The 19,336-nt window shown below is 53.2% G+C and overlaps 8 protein-coding genes across 8 annotated transcripts; 5 read left to right on the plus strand and 3 right to left on the minus strand.

Annotated features, from left to right (window-relative positions):
- Positions 1-1,515: 1,515 nt before the first annotated feature.
- Positions 1,516-2,121, plus strand: EX895_003051 (uncharacterized protein; the record flags this gene model as incomplete). Its single annotated transcript, XM_029883649.1, has 1 exon — positions 1,516-2,121. One exon carries the CDS (start codon positions 1,516-1,518, stop codon positions 2,119-2,121), a length of 606 nt encoding a protein of 201 aa, XP_029739940.1.
- Positions 2,122-4,687: 2,566 nt separating this feature from the next.
- EX895_003052 (uncharacterized protein) lies at positions 4,688-5,329 on the plus strand (the record flags this gene model as incomplete). Its single annotated transcript, XM_029883650.1, has 1 exon — positions 4,688-5,329. The coding sequence occupies one exon, from the start codon at positions 4,688-4,690 to the stop codon at positions 5,327-5,329; it is 642 nt and encodes a 213-aa protein (XP_029739941.1).
- A 695-nt stretch (positions 5,330-6,024) lies between these two features.
- EX895_003053 (uncharacterized protein) lies at positions 6,025-6,609 on the plus strand (the record flags this gene model as incomplete). The annotated part of the gene is made up of 1 exon (XM_029883651.1): positions 6,025-6,609. The coding sequence occupies one exon, from the start codon at positions 6,025-6,027 to the stop codon at positions 6,607-6,609; it is 585 nt and encodes a 194-aa protein (XP_029739942.1).
- Positions 6,610-7,079: 470 nt separating this feature from the next.
- On the minus strand, positions 7,080-7,683 carry EX895_003054 (uncharacterized protein; the record flags this gene model as incomplete). Its single annotated transcript, XM_029883652.1, has 3 exons — positions 7,080-7,282; positions 7,361-7,432; positions 7,518-7,683. The coding sequence occupies 3 exons, from the start codon at positions 7,681-7,683 to the stop codon at positions 7,080-7,082; spliced, it is 441 nt and encodes a 146-aa protein (XP_029739943.1).
- A 1,428-nt stretch (positions 7,684-9,111) lies between these two features.
- EX895_003055 (uncharacterized protein) lies at positions 9,112-9,604 on the minus strand (the record flags this gene model as incomplete). The annotated part of the gene is made up of 3 exons (XM_029883653.1): positions 9,112-9,209; positions 9,294-9,353; positions 9,439-9,604. 3 exons carry the CDS (start codon positions 9,602-9,604, stop codon positions 9,112-9,114), a joined length of 324 nt encoding a protein of 107 aa, XP_029739944.1.
- Positions 9,605-13,405: 3,801 nt separating this feature from the next.
- On the minus strand, positions 13,406-14,226 carry EX895_003056 (uncharacterized protein; the record flags this gene model as incomplete). The annotated part of the gene is made up of 2 exons (XM_029883654.1): positions 13,406-14,110; positions 14,197-14,226. 2 exons carry the CDS (start codon positions 14,224-14,226, stop codon positions 13,406-13,408), a joined length of 735 nt encoding a protein of 244 aa, XP_029739945.1.
- Positions 14,227-17,644: 3,418 nt separating this feature from the next.
- Positions 17,645-18,289, plus strand: EX895_003057 (uncharacterized protein; the record flags this gene model as incomplete). Its single annotated transcript, XM_029883655.1, has 1 exon — positions 17,645-18,289. One exon carries the CDS (start codon positions 17,645-17,647, stop codon positions 18,287-18,289), a length of 645 nt encoding a protein of 214 aa, XP_029739946.1.
- A 372-nt stretch (positions 18,290-18,661) lies between these two features.
- Positions 18,662-19,252, plus strand: EX895_003058 (uncharacterized protein; the record flags this gene model as incomplete). The annotated part of the gene is made up of 1 exon (XM_029883656.1): positions 18,662-19,252. One exon carries the CDS (start codon positions 18,662-18,664, stop codon positions 19,250-19,252), a length of 591 nt encoding a protein of 196 aa, XP_029739947.1.
- Positions 19,253-19,336: the final 84 nt, after the last annotated feature.

A 19,336-nucleotide genomic window follows, 5' to 3' on the forward strand; every position in this document is an offset into this window, starting at 1 on the left:
GTGGACCATCTTGCTCGTCACCATCGCCATCTCGTCTTTAGTTGGGCTGAAAACTGCGACGGCCGGATTCAATTTACCGACCGCAACGGTTAATACATGGGGCATGTTGCTGGTGCTGATCCAGAACACTCTTTTCCAAACATCTTGGAAAGAGCACTCAGGTATGGATAGCTCGGACGAGAATATCCCAATGCTCGGGTGACTTCTTTCTACCGACGCTTGGCTGATCAGCAACATATGATAGATTTTATCCGGGATCGTGCAGAGGCTCGCCGTTTCATTGTTCTCGGTGACCCTTCGCCGGATCAACCAAACACCAAAGGTCTTGCTGCCGCCGTCCCGGTTCGAAGCTTGTAGTTTCCCTTCTGAATACCGAGGATTGTTCGCCGTTCCCTCTTTCCAGAGGTTCACCTCAACGGCTTTGTGCAGGTTCAGGACGCTCGCGGTCTCGAACGATACATGAGGGTAGAGACAGAGCCGGTGCCAGTCGTCGATCACGTCGTTGGAGTAAAAAGTAACCGTTGGCCGTGGGTGGGCAGACTAGCTGGCTAAACTATGCCAAAGGTTAAGCTCGAATCTCCCTGGCTCTTTTAGGTGCTTCTCATCTCTGTATCGCGTCTCAGTCCAGTTCTATTCAGTTCCTTGTTACCTTCCCCTTGTTAGCCAGTATACACTTCACTCGGCTTGGCACTCGTAGCGACGCGCAGGTCGCAAATCGCCACAAATTTCCAACTCTCACACAGCTGTTTTCAATTCTATTCCCATCGTCGATCATCATGCCTCTCGTGAGGTACAGTCGGGTCTGCTCTTCTCGAGGCTTGCAAAAGCTGGTGAAAATACTCGTTTCACCGAAGGCCTCGCCGGCACCGCTTCACACTCTATGTTGGCAACGAAGAACTGCGTTCACACGTTGTTTCTGTGAGACTCACCCGAATGGCACCAAATTGTTGTGGTACCGCTGCAAGGAGTCTCCAGAGGCGGGACCGGTTGGCATAGAGTGTGGGAGCTCACTCTGAGATTTTCTCGTCGACAATGGGGGGCAAGATGCAGTTCGACCGATCTAGCTCCGATTTCACGCATTGTTAATTTGCTGAACAAAACGACATGAACTTTATTTGGCCTAATCGAGCCCAGTTTCTTGATCGTTCACCACTCAAAGCCCCGTTTCAATGCGACGTTGTTGCACTTCGCCTGTGGGAGGTGACAAAAAGGCCACAAACTGGGTGGGTTGAGAGTGTGAATAGCAAGCTCGTTGCTCGACGGATGACTTGAAACAGAGGTGAAAAAACGTGGCCTGTCTACCCACGCGGGAGCAACTTCCTTGCATGACCCTGTTCCATCAACATCGGTGGGAGGAAGAGCAAGAAGGAGCTTGAGCTGAGGCTACTTGGAGTGGATGCTCGACTGTCCGGGGGCTCGGCCTGAATGTGCAAAAAGCATAAATAGCAGGGCTCCATCCTCTGAACTCGACCTTTACGCATCAAACATCAGACAATACACGTCCTGGTCGCAGTCATGAAGCTCTTTATTTTCATCGCCATGGCGTGCCTTTTCGTCAACGCAGCCTTTGCGATGCCACCCCGGAGAACAACCGCTTTTCCATCACTCGTCCAGCCTTACCAAGGCGCGTACCACCTGCAGCTTCTACCTGATGCTGCCCTCAACCAGCAGCACGCCAATTATCTCTATTCACACATATATTACGGCTATGGACTTCCCAACTCCGGCGTCACGCCCTCGACCGGAGCGCCCACCGTGACTGCTGAGCACATGCAAGAGGGGTTCAACACGAATCGCGACGCTCCCCGTTTCGTTTATTTGGGCACGAACATCGAAGGTGACATGATGCTTGCTGCACGAATGTCTCCTCGACCTCATGCGGACGGCTCCTACATTTTCGCTCTTCTTACCGCCAGACACAGGAACGTTGGTGCCCCGCAGATGGTGGTGCATGGGTTTGCGAAGGTGGGTCAAGGCACAAGCGTGCTGCAAGCCATGGACGAGAACAAATTTGTCCCTAGATCGGCTTATGATGTTCCTACTATTGGCGACTCAATGAGCATCCAGAAGATCTTCGACAGACTCACACTGGTGAGAAACGCCCGTCCAGGTGGCATCTGAGAACCGGCGGCACAACGTCGCAAGCTGATGCCATCGAGAACACAGTCGCTACCTGGTCTAGCTTCGTTGAATGCTTCGCTTCTTGTCCTATTCAAGCGTCTCGCTCGCGCAACTTGCGCGACTGGGCAAGGGTGATGGACTCAGTAGAGCAGCTGCCGCTTTCTCGTCTAGTCATTATTGTTCATGTATCCCCTTCAGCGTCCACTTGATCAGTCGCCCACTGGTTGCTGCCTAAAATTTGATTCTTTGCACACCTCTCGTTCTAGCTTGTACCGGGAGCTTTCTAGTCTTACGGATCTCGTTGTATTGTTGTCAGTGCAGCTCAACATTTGCTTTTGCAAGGCCTTGAGCTGGGTGCAGAAATTGACGTGCGAAAGAGAATTAGTTTTGACCAACCAAGGTACGGTGATGCAACCAAAGCATTGTTGCTATCTGGCTTTATCGGTCCCACGTCGTCCATCATGCACCAGTGAAGCTCTTAATGTGACTTCGTTCAACGCCGTTGGAGGGAGGTGATGCAACAGACCTCTTGCATTGGTGGGTCTAAGCATAGTGGTCGTCGATTGGCTCCAAGTGGGTGCTACTGTCTCCTTGCAGATATTTGTGACCTGAATGTGCTGTGGAGGACAGAAGCGAGACGTAAGAACTGACTTCAGATGGTGCAGACGGCTTCCTGCTCCGAGATTCAAAGCCTCTTCAGCAGATGTCGGGCCCCAGAACTGCAGACCCCCAAAAACGTAAGAGGCGGAGAAACGAACGACGGAGCTCGTACGAGTCCAAGAAGTCGTTGTCGGCAATCGCCAAACAAACAATACATGCCGCCCACCCGTCACCACCATGCACGCCCAGGCAGTGATCTTGCTCCATCCGCATAGACTTTAGTGGGAGCATATGCAAAAGGCCCCAAAGCGGAAGTAGCCTGCTCGTCAGATGACTCCCAACCACTGGAAAAGAGATATAAAGCGCTGGAGTTTGAGCTACTGACTCCATCTTTCCGCAACAAACAACAAAGCACCTACACCAAGCAGTCATGAAGCTCTTTGCTCTCCTCACGATTGCATCCGTCGTGATAACGACCGTTTTTGCTGCGGGCGGAGAAGGCGCTCCTGCCCGCGAAACTGAAGGTGGGCGCGCCAAGAGGACCATGTACCATGGTGTATACACACTTCAGGTCGACGACGGCACTACATTGCTTCAAGGCTATGCTCGCAAGCTTCAAGACCACTTCAGCGATCGGTTTGGACTTCACAAGCTCAGACTCGACTTGTTCAAACCTGCCTTAACGACGGACTACTTGTCCAGACTTCGAGGCAGTTTCAACTCCGATCGCACCGTTCACCGGTTCCTCTACTTAGGCCCGACCAGTCCTGGCAAACGCGATATGTTGTTGGCATCACCGATGTCTGGAGACGTCGGAGCCGACAAGAGCCAGGACTGGGTTGTGCTTTCCGTGGAACACCCGGCGGATCAGGGTCCGCAGATGGTGCTGCATGGCTTTTCGAGGGTTCCTGAAACGGCATACCTGTCTAGTGTCATGAGCCAGCGCACATACAGTTCTGATGCGCGCGCTCTCGTTGAAGGAAGAACTTTAAACATAGATCAAGTCTTTCAGGTGTTGAAAGAAGCACGAGTGCCATAAGCCGAACTCCTACGCCATCTTGACAGTTACACAAGCTCGTTCTTGCATCCCTCCTACCATTGTCGACTTCAAACAATACGGACCTTTGCGAGACTTTTCGTTCGTCCTTTATGACTCGCATTAAAGCTTTGTCAAAGTAGTCAAAGTTCACTCGGGTCACCAGTCAATCTCAGCCAGATTACTCATCGCCTTCGTGCAGCTTCGAATTGTGGTGCTGGCCTTTTTGCGCAAATCGAGACATTGTCAATGTATTGCAACTGCCCAACGTCGATGTCTCTGGAGTTCACCAAGACATGAGCGAAAAGGGCCTTCAAGACAGTCTCCTCTGCATATGCGGCCAGAGGCGGATGCGGGAACGCTTACTTTGAAGCTATTCACTCACCTTGTCTGACCGTGCTCGAACATGACCTTGCGATTCGCCTTCTTAGTTGCCGAGACAATGGAGCCTTGTCGCCAGTCCCTCCATAAAAAGAAAGCCAAGCGTTGCTTGACCATGAGGGTCGTCTCGAGGTCGCATATGAAGCGTTTTCTTGGCTCACAGCCTGCGTGAATGGCCGGGCCGACACTTCCGCCAGCACCCTCTTCAGCTTCATCATGAAAGTTCTAGCCTTGTTTAGAGGGCCGGAGAGCCACTTTTCACATGCCACATGTCATTTCAGCTTTCGACAATCGATCGGAGCGTCGTTCCCAAGCCCACCGTACGGGGTACTCGCCGGCAAGGACGAGTTCGCTTTTCGGCTCTTTGCAAGATTGTGCCACAGTAGTGATTCCTGCTTCGATATAGCGGGCCTGCGTCCCATACTCGCAGAAAACCTACTACTGTGACCGGCAAGTAGGTATATTAGCATCAACTTTGAACGTGAATCTACGCACTACCATACTACCTCTTGCGCTTGCGGACAAAAATACTCTCGCTACATGCCCAGGATGAAGACCGACGTCTGGTCATTCTTCCTGCTTGCGTTTGGTTTCTCTACACTATTCGCAGCTGCTATGGACGTCACGAAACAAGCGACGCCGAGCCAAAGTGAGATTCTCGCTGCTGACGGATACCCTGGGCGGTTTTCGTACAACTCGAACGGCATCTTTGACCACTCGGTGCGATTGCTCACGCAGCTTCGAACCCATTTCCGCTCCCACGACGCTAAGATCGTCAAGCCTTCGCAGCCGACGTTGGTGAGGATGCTGTTGGCGGAAGCTTTTTACACCGCTCCCGGGGAGCCACGCTTTCTGCATCTAGGAACAGTCGTACACAAGGGCGATGAAGCGTACAAAGGTTGGGGTCTAGCTCTACCAATGTCAGCAAGTGGCTCATCGACTAGAACGAACATCGAAGGATTTGCATTGTTTACCGTCTACCCGAAGTATGTCGACAACACCGGTCATGTCGTTCTCGAGCCACAGGTTTATCTGCATGGCTATGTTCATGTGCAAAACGTAGACAACATTCTTCGTCACGGAGGCTCCCCCCAGAAGAACGGAGGCGAGCGGCCCTTCCCAGGTGCCTTTGTGTCGCTGGATACTGTCTTTGCTGACGTTCGTCATGCCCCTGTTCAAATTCGAGTGTGACACCATGGGTAACGCCTAATTTCTACGATACTCTCATGCTTTCTTGTTCTCGCTGTCTTATCCTTCCTCTTCAATTCTTGTCATGTAGCTGCGTCCAAGCACGCCTAATGCAGACTGATTAACGGCAGAATGGCTGCCTGTCAAACTTTATCTATGTTCGCTCCCCGCAGTGCACAGCAACGAGATCTTGGAGCGACAATGAGGCTGGCTTTCCTAGTTGACCGGTAGAGGCAGAAAAGGTGAAGGATGCTCGACGGTCCTAGTACTTTTCTCTTAAGGGGTCCATTCTGTGGAACAGGTCTCGGATCGGTAATCTATCTCAAGCTGACATCAGACCGTACAGTAGACCGCTGTACCTAACTCCTTATTGCCGAGCTTCGTTGGTGGGAGGGCAGGCCCTCGCCGCGAACGGTCGCCTTTCTGCCTTGAGGCTTGTGGCTCTGTTCCCACGCGCGGCTATAAGCTTTACCTGGCTTGGACCATTTGGCGCAAATCTAACTTAGCATGGCTGGTTTCGGATCGGTCAACTTCAACCGCAGCGGGCAATAGATCGCAGGAGGGTACGTAAAGCTGCGACGATTGTTGGTGCAAACGTTTGAGCAGCATAGCAACGATCCCTTCGCAACCACCTTCCACCGTCTCTCCATTCTCACCCCCTCCCCCCCCCCCCCCCCCCCGGAGATCTTCCCAACACCATGTGCCCTTCCAAGGCAATTTTCTTTGTCTTCTCGGTTGCCCTCTTCTTTGGCATCCAGCCTACCTCGTCGGCCGCGGCATTCAGGGGGACAAACTTGTTCTGGGAGCCTTTCCACCTCTCCAGATCTTCCGATCACCGCGCCATCTACTCGGGCCGTCTCCACTTGCACCTCTTTCGGGATGTAGACTTGGAGCACTTCCGCGTCGAAGAGGCCGATGAGTCCTCTCCCCTCCCTCTGCGTGAGCTTCAAAACCAGCTCCGCTACGAGAAAACTCTGCGTCGGTTCTTGCACCTTGGGCCCGCCGAAGGCAACAGACCTGGTTTTGTTGTTGGCTTCCCCCTCGCCCCGGAGATCGGGTACGAGCATCGGGTAACATTTGCGTTGCTCGCCGCTCATCCTCTTGTGAACAACTTTCCTGTGTTCACTCTGCACGGCCTGGCACATGTGACTGACTTCGAGAAGAATGATATTGAGGAGCTTCTTGCCCAGGTACCACCTCCTTTCGACCATGCCGTCGGGGCTGGAGACGTCCTGTCCATGGTGGAAGTGTATGATGAGGCTTTAGGGCTTCATGCACTCTAGGGTGGCAAGTTTCGTGCAACAGTCATGTCAATGGCCTTAGCTGTCTTGAAGCGTAATGAAAGGTCAAACGTCGAACGGCGAAGTTCATCTTGCCTCCATCGCTTTGTCGTTGTTGTGTCTGAGCTCTCTTCTAGCTTCAAATCGCACAAGCATTGAGAATATGACAAGAGAAGTGAAATTGCAGATAGCGACGCCAGGACTGAAAGCCTGTTAACGCGCCGCACGGACCGGGCTTTGCAATGGGTAAAAGGAAGGATACAGGGATAGAAACGAGCTTCAGTCGCTCGGCTATCTCCTGCCAAGCAACTGCAAGCAGGCACAGTGGGTAACATATAGTATTTAGTCGATGCATGGAGAATGAGGCAAGCCTGGGAAGCAGGGCAGCAGTGTAGCTCTTTTCTAACCGCGCTCTTGCTATGTCGGGCAGGAGCAGGGTTTGGGAAAACGGCATCTGAAGCAAATCCCAGGTCTTAATTGCCGCCACTAGACTGTCCCCAACCTAGCCTGTTCCGCGCCTTCTCCTGTCGGGCTTTGTCCATCTCTGCACGCTGCCTCTGAGCTTTTGCAAGTTTTGCCTGGGCTGCAAGCCGTTTTTGTTCCGCTGCATACACGTCTAAGTACCAGCTGTTGAAGTGCGTGGTAGTGATTGCCGTGGGCGGGTTGACACCGTTTCCTGTTGAGCAGAAGATTGGAGTGGATTTCGTTAGAACAAACCAGCTGTGAGCGTTTGACAACGGTCGCCTTGGCTTACCAAACATGTGGTTGTGGAAACCTTGGGTAAGCTGACCAGCTTTGCGGTAGTCTAGTCCATATTGGGCCAATACTGTTACGATGAACATAGCGACGGAATCAGTATGTCAGCGCTGGCATGCACGTTGTGCACAGGATTCGATTTGTAGTGGACTGACCTGACGCATCAACACTCTGAATGTTTCGACTGAGTCTTCCGGTGAGAAGCGCGATATCTTCTCGTGGTGCCCAGAGCTGAACGTCTGCAGGCAGAAACAAGGCACCGACCGAGGGGAGGGCCAGAGCTGCCGTCAGAATCGAGAGGAACAACGCTTTGAAAATCATCACCAAGTAAAGAAGGGGCTTGTGGAAGAACACAGTAATGGTCGGGAGGGAGAGAATGGGCAATGAACGTTTGTTTTATATCTTTTTGTGACCTTTGGTGTCGCTTACCTTCCTGGAAGGCCTCTCAGGAAAAGAAGGCCGTGCAACAAAACGTGGGATGAATTTTGACCAGTACAAGGGTTCCAGCGCAACCTGCGAGCAGCGCTGTGGACGGCGTGGTGAGACTGGGTGGCCCACACCCCACTACATATCACTCTTGCTAATTGATCGCCTGACGCTCAAAGAACAAGAAACAAAGTCGCCGAGCAACAATTGATATGAACAACCCACGCCGGTCTTGCGGTTGTTTCGTCTGAGTTCAGGGGATGTGCATGACGAGCGTGCAGATGCTTGTGGTGTGTCCATTGAAAGCGTGTTGCAAACAATGAACCATGGATACCTCCATTCTCTTTTCTCTTTCTCCTCTATGATCTTGCGGATGCGAAGACATTGCGAGATGGGGTTTTGTGGGCACGAGTGCTTTTGAGACAGGATGAATTCACTTTCTCCCACTCTCTCCTGCTTTCTCACCTCCATTATCCTTCCTCGTAGTCTCAATGACCTGATCCCTGTGACGAAAGGTATGTCAAAGCTTCAAACAGCATGTACGGCGGCATAAGAATGGCTCTTATGCCTCAAGACTCCCGGACTCGCAACAGAAGACGCCCTGTCGAGCGCAGCCAGGCAGGACAGTACGGAGGAGGCAGTACGTGGTGGGACAAATAAAGAGAGCTTTTGGGAAAACGAAGCTATTGGTGTTCCGAGGAGGATAGGAGAGAAGGGTGGAGCGAGAGGAACCTAGTGAAATTTCTGCTCGGAGCCCACTTGCTCCGCAGACGCCGTCTTGCTTCTCGCGGGATACAACGTTCCCTGAAAGTTCGCCAATTGTCTTTTGGTATGGTATCATCTACTCCTTTGAACGCATCTAGCAGGGACACCAGCTTCCCGTTGATTGTCGCACCCTGAAAAGAGCAACAGAACGAAGAGAGCGGCGAGCGATGCAATTCTACTTTTACATACGTGTGAACCTCAGCAGTCGGTTAATGAGGGAAAACCAATCTTTCGAGGAATAGGCGCAACAAGGAGCGAGCACAAAACTTGGCAGCAAGGGATGACATGCGAGGTTTCAATCTACGATTGGTCGGGTGTGACCTGCTCGATGACTGCAAGTAAGGACAAGGTAAAGATAGGAGAGACACGGACGGGATAGTGTAGCGCAGAAAGGATGTTTCTAAGTTCGACAAGTTGAACGCGTCGTCTTTCGTCTGGACGAGTGTCGACAGAACAATGTTGACGCTTGCGACTTCTCGAAACGAGTCCATGTCAAAGGGATGCGAGGATAGGTCATTTCTTTGACCTCGTCGAGAACGCAGCAATATCCTTGCTCGGTTATCTCGTTCTCGGGCGTAGCGAAGCCAAGTAACCTTGATACCAATCGTTCCAGTGTTGACCTGTAATAGCATGCTGAGGTCTCGTCCCGCTAAGTGCTATTGAACAGAAGAGTGAGAAGGGAATGCTTCAGCTTTCGTGTGCCCACGAATGAGAGAACAACAGGCGCAACATGTGCTTACCAGTTCCGAAGTAAGTTTTCTTGAACGCTTCGGCAGCATCAGCCGGCAACGCGACTCCCGCTGTTGGGAAGCCAGACGCAGTGTTGTAAGTAATGCAGAAACACACGTATAGCTAAGACGAGGCAGAATATTGTAGTATACCAACAGGAAGGCAGTGCAGCACCCAAAGCCTGGCTCAGCCGCTCCCGGAACTTTTGCACAGATTCTCCGGGGGAAAAGAGCATCACATCGGACGGCAGAGTTACAGCACTGACCGAGGAGAAGACCATGGCTACTGCCACGACGGCGAGGAGGATATTCTTGATGTACATGGCTCTAGATGTAAAGGTGGAATGCTTTTGAGAGAGAGGACAAGGAAGTGGCCAGTTGTGACTAGAAAACTCCGATTCGAGCAGTTTATATACTTCTCGTCCCCTACGGCCAACTCGTGCCGTTGCCTTCACCCAACACTGTTCAGCAGCTGCATTGCGGGTTGCAATGGGTAATCATACATGTCGTCCCGGCAGCCTGGCAGACAGCGTGGTGGGGATGACACGGCTTGGTTGCGTTTGAGTTCGAGGACAATTAGAACGTGATTGCTGGCAATACTCTACTGAATGGTTGCCTGTCAGCAAGAGCATGTCAGCATCTCTAGTGGGGTGCGAAAGGCTCGAACTTGGACGTCGTGCTCGGTATGTGAGCGGTCCCATTGTTTCTTATAGCGTGTGTAGGTAGGGTTGCCAAAAGGCCTGCGAACATTTCACAAAGCCTCTTCCTTGCTCTTTGTTGTCGTCATTGTCTATATCGTTCAAGACGTGGTTGTCCTAGACGAATATGAAGAGGCAAATGACTAAAAGGGTAGAACGGCTGCAGAACGCGCCCACATAAGCATTTGTGTTGGGATGCAGACTGTTCTCACAGCCACGGCTCATTGGCACGAAAGGGTTCAAACAACGTGATCAACTGCTGTCAGTTCCGCGTTGTGAAAGGAGTTGCTGCCAGCTTCCCGCTTTCCCTTGCGTTTCATCAGCCAATGTTGTTGCTTTCCAAGCGGAAGTGGGAACGAACATGCATCTCTGAGAAGCCCGGCATTCACTTCACTTCTGCCTCTCGTGCGACAGGGCGAGGGAGTCTGGGCAAGCGGAGCTCGCCTCCCACCTCTTCATATGCCTACGCCATGTATCTAAGTTTCCTTCTCTTCCTCCATCATCTCTCTCTCGTCGCTAGGCTAGCCACCGCCTAGCGCTCGATTCTTTCCCTCCCTGTACTCCCTCCCTTTGTTCTTTCGCTCTTCCTTGCGCTCTTCCGGCCCCCTTACGGCGGGCAGGTAGCCTCATCGAGCTCTCAGGTCTTACCATAGGCCGAGCCGCAATCAAATCATTCTCTCTCACCCATGCAGCGAGTGACGCTCAGCCGGGAAGTCACGTTTTGAGTCAAGCCTCGATCAAAGCTGGTTGACACTCGAGAAAACGTCCCGTCTTATGGGAAACAGTCTTCACTTTGGAGCCATCCGTGCGAACATGACTCGTTCGCTAAAGGTGTGATGTAATGCTAGAAGGAAGAATGGGCTTGCGACAGAGATGATGGCACCGTTGTTCAAAACCAAGGCTCTCTGCTTAACGTCCAAAGGCTTGAAGGCACCAATAAGTGGGACACTATTTATCAAGTGAGCTTCATTGCGAAAGTGTTTGTGACCAGAACGTTTCAAAGGGCCTCAAAGAGGGTGATACAACTGCCTCGATCATGGATTTTCACCCATTACACCTCCCACACACAGAACGGGACAGGGTGAGCGTTGAGAGCCATATCTCAATCGTACTTGAACGGCTACGCCGGCTCTCTCTTTGTCCGTCTCTGCACCCGTCTTTGATCACACTTTGTTCGCCTCCACAGCCACTCCTCTCTCCTAGTATGTGTTTCAAGGGTAAAAGACTTCTCTAAACCGCGTGCATCCTCGCTGCGCTACTCTTGCTCGACTTGCTCGCCACTGCGGACGATGGTGGGGATGCTTGGGGCAGTGGTGAGGGCTCTCCTCGAGCAACTCGGGCGCGAGCTTCACGTCTCACCAAGGGAAGGTTCCGCCTCGATTCAAAGTTGCAACGACCACCGCATCTTTGTTGGAGCGCGAGCAGGCTCTGTCCCGACTTGGATACTGGCTCCAGGGGCTCGGTCTTGATGCAGCACCCTTAAGCGTCAGGTTGCGAACGAACGTGCTTGGTTCCCGCACCTTGCTTCAGTGTCGGCAATGCTGCGCGACAGGATGCGCAAGAAGCAGGGGCTGTTTCTTGACCCGGCTTTGGATCGACAGGGCAGGTTGATCGCCTTTCGGTAGGGCCTCGCTGGCAAGTCCGGCCCCTTACGCATCTTCTGGGCCCTCTTGGGGATGCACCCAGCCCAAACGCGGGCTGCTTCCCGTAACGAGTGGTACGACAACGCCTCTCACATTAAACCTGACCAGCAAGGTTTCGTCCGAAAAATGTCCGAGTCGGCGGACGTAGATGCACCGCAGACCTTCCTCGCACACAGTCTCTAGCAGCGCCGAGCAATTGCCCTATGCACCATGTTCGTTATTCGTGAAGCTTGTGATTATAGGAAGTCAAGCTCATCTTCGTTCCATTGGAGTTGATTCCCACGCATGTATGGCATTACCGCAAGCCAGGAAACCCAAAACGTGGGAGGCAACTGTTGCAACCTGCCTGTAAGCGCGCTTCTCAGGGTCGCCTTTCCCCGGGGGAACCAGAGGAACAAGCGCCGTCGAGACTCAGATGAGGTCTCTCCACAGCACTACGGAACTCTGTCCCGCCGTAGTAGAGATCGGACCGGACTGGAGCAACGGACCGGGCCGGCTTTCTGTGGGTTTGCAGACGCGCATCAACCTGGAGCTGTGCCGCTCCCTCCTCAACCCGGTGACCTTGCGCGGTGCAACCGTTGGACATCGTACTCTGAAGACGCCGGGCAGCGCATATAAAGGCGGTAGAGATGGTTCTCTTTCGCCAGCAGAGAGCAAAGCTACAATTCCTGACGACACTTTCTCTTGCGTCATGACCATGCTTCGAATCTCTTTTCAGTCTTTGCTTCTCCTGACCTTCATTTCTGCAGTACTGCAGTGCCACAGAGCAGTGGGTGTTGGAGACGAGAATTTATTCTTTGCTGGCCACCACTACCGAGACGATCATCCGCCGCCATCGTTCAGCTTCCCTGTTCTTGCAGAGCCTAGTCAGACCGATTCAGCGAGGCAGGCAGGTGCTGCTCGCTTTAGGGCAGGGAGCTCTGCTGCCATGCTTCATTTCGACGCTTCAGCTCCGCTTGTTGGCCCGGACCCATCGGGTCCAGCTGCTGTTTCTCGTGCAGCTGGCGACGATGCTCCATCCCCTTCGGACAAAAGGGTGAGGAAGGGTGGTCCTCACCAACCACCAGTGGCACCTGCACAGAACGTGGCCGCACCAGAGCACCACATACATGTACCGACCCTCCTACGCGAGAAGATCTCGGGAAGAGAGGCATATTTCATCGAGCGGACGCTTAAGTACAAGCTGGATCGAATGAGGATCTATCCGCATTCGCTCACGATAGCATTGCCGCGGGGCGACGTTGAGAACACTCACCTTGAACTGCTTCGGCAGCAGTTGCAGGTTGAGCTCATGTCCAAACGTGTCATCCCGCTTGGTCCAACCACCGAGCACGATGGTCGAGTTTTTGCTACCCCCATTCCACTTATCAAAGATACCATCCTGGATGCAAAGCCGGAGCAAAATGTGGCATGGGCCATCTTCAGCATCCGGTACCAACAAGAACCAAGTTTGACCTGGCAAAGGTACGCATTGCTTGAGGTTGCTAATCTGAACGTCTTCAATTCGCTTCTGGAGAGGTACCATAGCGTCGGTACCTTGAAGGAGTATCTCACGCGCTATGCTTGAGGTTGGGCTCTCCGACGGGGGAGCCACGATAACTGTCGTTTGGCTGCTCTGACCTTTCACTACTGTCAATCTCTCTTCTGCTTCATTTTTAGCGAGTCTCAAGAGTGAATAGATTTAGTTTGCATGTCTAGGAAGTTTAGGGCGTTGTACCACACGAGAAATGAGCCGGTCGAAGCACCAGGACAGTGGAAATTGAAGTTGAAAGGGTGCGGACGCTTAATCATCACCGTGGTTCGTGGGTCTTCTTGAAGTGGACGTCTCGGCGCTCGAGAGGACTCGCAAGATGGCCGGATCCGTGCTGGTCAGCATGGGGAGGATGTGCCTGTGCACACCTATGGCATGAACGCTCTCTACGTGCCTGCCGAACTGAACTGCTCTGTTCTTCTTGTTCAAGTACTCTGTAGCTCGCTTCTTGTCCTCGGGGAGCTCCGTGTAGCCGCTCATGAACGGTTGGTCAAAAGGCTCGTTTTCTGGCAGCTCGGGATACAAGATGCGCATGAACGCTTCCGGATCATGATCTTTTAATTCCCGTGTGCGTCGTTCCCGGTCTTTGTACTTTGTGATGTAGATGGGCGAGAATTGCTTCCAGAAGCCGCGGACGTGGTTGTCGAACGCTCTGTACGCCTGGTCTGCTCGAAATGCACCTGGATGAGGTGCTGTCATGACCTTGAAGTGGGTGGCACGGTTGATCATCATGCGGTAGAAGGCTTGGCTCTGCAGCTGGTGATGGATCGCGTGAGGGCGAGCAGCGTCGTTCTCAGAAACCGACAGCAGGTAGAGATTCTCAACTAGTTTCTCGGGAGTCATGCCCCCCGCCTGCGCGCTGGTGATGAGCTCCAAGGCCGTGCTGACCTCTGACCTCTCTTCGGGAAATGGAGGCAGTGCAGTCACGCTAACTGCACACAAGATCAAAGCAAGGGCCTGCTCATTAGCAGTGCCGAGTGTCAGTCGCTCCAGCCTGTATTGGGTTTCGAAAGGCCGATCTCCAGAGCGCCGCTTCTACTCACCTGCAAGGACATGGCGATAAGGTCCTTCATCTTAGCTTGTTGCTGCTGGTGAGGTCCGAAAGGCGACAAGCTTGATGCGAGAACATGATGGCCAGCCGAGAAGCCCGTCTCTATAAGTAGAGTCAGATGTGTATGAGGCGAAGGCTGGCCTGCCTTCCGGAAGGAGAGCACGGATGGACACCAACCTTGTTTGGCGACGTTTCATTTGCAGATATCGGCAAAGGTGGAAACCTAGCAGCGTTGTTCTGTGAGGGTGCTGCAGCTGGCGCTTTGTTGTCAACGAGGTGGGTGCGTTTCCTGGCAAAACGTCAACCTTGCCATTGTCACCTGACGGTCTAAGCTCGGCGGTAACTGCTGCTGCTGTCAAATTCAGTGTTCATGTGATCACCGGGTTTAGTGCCCCGAAAGTCCGTTGCTTGAATGAGAGCAAAGCCCACTTCTCTACAAGAGTGCCCGAGGTGACAGGCACACCCGTCCACCTCAGGGCCTTCTGACTTAAATCATGAAGTCGCTTCTCCTGCACATTTTTGCTGTTGCGCTCTTCGCCAACACAAGCGCACGAGCAAGTTCAATAGGCGAAGCATCAGGCCCATACTCACGGGCCGAAAGTGGTCGAAGATCCTTCGTACTGATCCACTCGATCCCACCACCCACCTATGTGCCTTGGCAGCTGGGGAGTGAGGTTGCGAACACGGTCACTGGTGAATTCCAAAGACGGCTAGAGGGTATAGTCGAGCCCGAATCCATGACCATCGAAGTTCAGCAGGCCCAGGTACACCTCGTCGAACACTTCAGCCGCGAAGGCATCCTCAAGGATCAGCTGGAGCGAAACAACGCCGAACCCGTACTACATCTGGGTCGGAGTACGAGCGAAAGAGGGCTCTTGCTTGCCTATTTGATGGAAAAGCCCAGGTATTTGATGGGCCCCTCGCAAAGCGACCTTCCCGCATGGAGCATTCTGGAGGTGTTCCCACGTCCGAACCCGCGCATCAACGTCTTGGCGTGTCTGGAGACCGCCAATCTGGAATTTGAACATGTTCGAGACAAGATACGGGAAAAGATGGGCCAGGGCACTATCCAGCTTGCAGAAACCCTGAGACCTCGTTGACCGTTCTGCACTTGCACTAGTTCGTGCGATGTTATGTTCAAACAAGTCGTCTGATGTAACCTTTCCATCGCCATTCTATTTCTGTGACTGTGACTTTCGAAAAGTCGATTTCTCAGTTTCAGAGGGGTAAACAACGCGCCGTATGTGGCAGAAGACGTACTTTTGGGCACTCTTCTGTCGTATGCAGCCGTTCTGCACAAGCTAGGCAGTTCACACCTCGAACCTCGGTCCCACGCACTTGTTTCATGGCAATGGAAAGCTTGTTAGGGAGCGTGGTCACGCATAACCAGGCGTCGCAATCCCCCGGCCAACGTGGCTTTCAGCCAGAGATGCCGTCGAAATGAAATCTCGCCTTCTGCTGAGTCTGCGTGCTCGTGCATGCGTCTCAATGATGCCTGGATCAAGGCGAGCGAAGTCTGGCACCTCGGCGCGACAAACGTGGACCCACACCGGTGGTCGACTCTACACTCTAAGTTGCATGCTGACTACCATCACCGCACTTTCGAGCATGTGCTCATCCATTGTGGTCTTGAGGATTATGGCGAGGAGCGCCACCTTGGAGGTTGACAACCATTGTGAGAGAGATTCCTTGGATCTGGCTTTCGCCTTCAGTGGCTTCCAATTTCCCCAGCGAGCAACCTTATGAGAGAGTAGATTACCCACGGTTTTCAACACTCGACACTCGAAACGGCTCGGTCTTGATCTCACGGCGCTTTGCAAGCAACTGCTTCACTCGCTGAGTAGGCCAGACAATGCTTGCGAACGTGTTGCTGAGCTGACCGTTACAGAGACTTTGATGGTTGGAAATTGCAGCCATTCCTGTGTAGTCACCGGCCGAACTCGCAATGAGGGGATGTATGAAGGCAACTCCACCAAGCCTACTATCCCTCGATGACCAGGCAGAAGTATAAAACCGTCGTCGATCTCCTCTTGAGCCGTTGTCAGACGCCAAAGCCAGAGTTTGAGGCCGTTCTATCACAAACATGATCCGCTTCATGGTGAACCTCTCAATCTTAATCGTTCTGCGAAGCCTTGGTGCTCACCTTGCTCTCGCAGTGGGTGGCGGACGCCAGCATCCTAGGTTGGCAGAGCATGCAGACCTCAACGAGCCTCACTCGATGGAAGAACAACCTCTCGGGCTGACCCTCAAGACTCTCTCAGACACGGACGAGCTTGATCAGCTTTGGAACCGCCTACGCGATCATCTGTCGGACCGAATCACCGGCATCGAAAGGGTGACTATGAGACGTTCTTGGGCAACGGATGGGCTGCGCTGGGAAGCATTCGAACAGATGAAGCTGTACCAGCAGCAACGGGCGGTCGTCAGGGTTGGAGAGGCGGTGGAGAGTGATGGACAGCGAGGTTGGGTCGTCGCTGTACCGCTGCGCCAGAACGGGATTGTGAAGTTTCTGTGGCCTGCAGGGAGAGGACGTGAGTCCATCTTTGCTCTTGCGCAGGTCTTTCCGCTTCGCTACCACCCATACATGTACTTGCTGGGATTCGGTCGGCCGTACCCATATCAGGATCACGAGATTCCAACTGCGCACGTTGCCGAACGGCTGACTGACCTGCTTCAACCAGCTCACTGACAAGCGCGAGGCTTCTTGGTCATGACGGGAGCGAGGATGCGCTGGGAATCTGCACTTTTTCGGCTTCCGCTTTGGATCATGTTGTTCTCCATCTTTCTGACATCGGTCCTTCCCCGTGTCGATCACAGTTTTGACTACGACGAAGGAGTGTTCAGCGGGAAAGGACATAGCTAGTTGCCCACTCACTGACTAGTTGGATCACCATGCTGTAAGAAATGGCGTTCTTACTCGTTGCGACTTCGGCCCCTTGAGGTGGTAAGTTTCCCACCAGTGTGAAAATGGCGATGTTATGTCAGCCGGGCAACATGAGCTCGCTCCGCCACTTCATGTATCTATCCGCCCTTGCAACTGTCATTGTTTTCACACTGTGGTATGGTACCACCTATCAATCCTTGTCATTTCCCGCTCTACTTGGACTCTGCCGTTATGGGTCTCCCTTGCGCTCAACCGGCACGTTTACAGTGGGGAAGGCCCTCCACAGAGCACAAAGCTGTGCTCATTTTGTAGCAACACTTCTTGCTAGTCGCACCATGCGTGTGAACCTCGGGTTAGACTTGTATCGCGGACAAGCATTCCAGCACATCATGCCGCTGTCGTTACTTACCACAAGTGCTCTTGCCAGAGAAGCAAGCAACTTTTGATACAGAGTATGACGTCTGTAAAAGGTATAGATACAGCGCTGAGATAGGTGCACAACCTGTGCGCCTCTCTTGTACCTTTGTCGACTCTTTTGACGTTACAGTGGCAAAATATGCTCTTCCGGGTAAGTGTCCTGTGGCTGCCTCTCGCCATGCTTTATTTTGGACTCGTGCAAGCGCCTAATCCCTTTCGAGATCCGCAGACCGGTCGATTCCAACGCGGAACTACGTCGCAAGTAGCTAGTACGGCAGCACAGGGAGCTGGCGACGCTTCCAACCGCTACTGGCCAGAAACTCAGGTGCCCACAGAGATTATGCGAGGGCTGGTCAAGGAGGACCACGGGATCCTCTATCATGTCCCTTTCGTCGCGCTGCCCGGCAACAAGGACATCATGATCAAAAAACTAGGCGAAGTGCTCAAGAATCCAAACACCAAGGTCTCGCACCGGTTCCATGATGGCACGACGTACTTTCTCGTACCTGGTCGCCATTATGCGAACTCTGAGTTTCCTCGGTGGGAGACGTTCTTCGCAGGTCCACCCGCTGGGGTGAGCAGAGAACAGTCGCAGCTATTCATCATTGGGAAAGTCTGGCCTGTTGTCGACTCGACCAATCGAGTGTTCAACTTCAAGTACCAGGCTTTGGCGCTCCGGTCTACTGCCGACGCCAGCGGCAAGCAGCAGCTCATCAACAGTTTTGGGACAACGCGGGCAAACCTGGTCCCTTTTCAGCAGCTGTTGAACACGATGCGCATTTGAAACGTCGGGTTGCTTGTACTGTATATCACCTTGCTTGTCCAGCGCAAAAGCCGGAGGGACTGTTTGCACTACGGGCCTCACCTTACTGCGCGAAACCTGTTTTGTCGCCGCTTTTTTCTCTTTCTTTTTGGACTGCTGAGGGGAGTGTCACGCGGATCAACACCACCGCTGTTATTAACCCGCTTGCTCGGCTGTGTACTGGGCTCGGCGTTGACATGGCAACATTCGGCGAACCAGAACCGCAACAAATGAAATAACCGCAGAGCTTTGCGCCGTTGCCGCGATGAGCCTGCCGCATATAAGACCGCTGCTGTCACGGGCAAAGCGTCGCAAACAACATCAACACCTACCTACGCCGACACAGGCAGCAGGATGCTCGCTTCAAGGCTGGTTTCCCATATTGTGCTTCTAGCCGTCTTGCTCTTCGCCGGCTGCTCGGCCCCCGAAACGAGCACCAAGAAGTCGGGCTTCCTGAGCGGCTATGCGGAAACAATCAAGGACGGCCGGGTCACGGACCGAGTGCAAGAGTTCATTACGCGGCTCTCTAGCCGGCAACTTCTGAGCGAGAGCCAGATCAAACGCTGGGTCGACTCGGACGCGCGGGCGGACCTTCCAGCACGCATGTCCCTCAGCTTGTTCGAACACGGTACAGTGACCAACCCGCAGATGATCTCGCTGGGCCGCGATGAAGCCGGAGTTCATCTGGCCGTGTCGGTGGTCAAACCGGACCTGGACACGGCTGCTGCGCTGGCTGGAGAGCCGGCGACCAAGGCGAAAGGATGGGATACGCGCAAGGGTGTCTTTCTGCTGCATCTACACGAGGGGGAACCACCCAGGGTGGTCGGTTGGCTTATGGGCAGGAATCACAATTCGGTTTCCAGGCTGGTCAATTCGCCGGACATGGTCAGTTTGAAGATGATCGAATTGCGGCACGGGTTGACTGGCATCTCCAGGCCGGCTTAGCGTTCGAGCTTGAGCAATCAGCGTAGAAAAATCGCACAAGCTTCAACTTTGATTGCGTCTCTCCTCGAGGGCTTCATCGCTTCC

The sequence above is a fragment of the Sporisorium graminicola genome, chromosome SGRAM_19 (assembly GCF_005498985.1).
Source record: "Sporisorium graminicola strain CBS 10092 chromosome SGRAM_19, whole genome shotgun sequence".
Classification (NCBI taxonomy): domain Eukaryota; kingdom Fungi; phylum Basidiomycota; class Ustilaginomycetes; order Ustilaginales; family Ustilaginaceae; genus Sporisorium; species Sporisorium graminicola.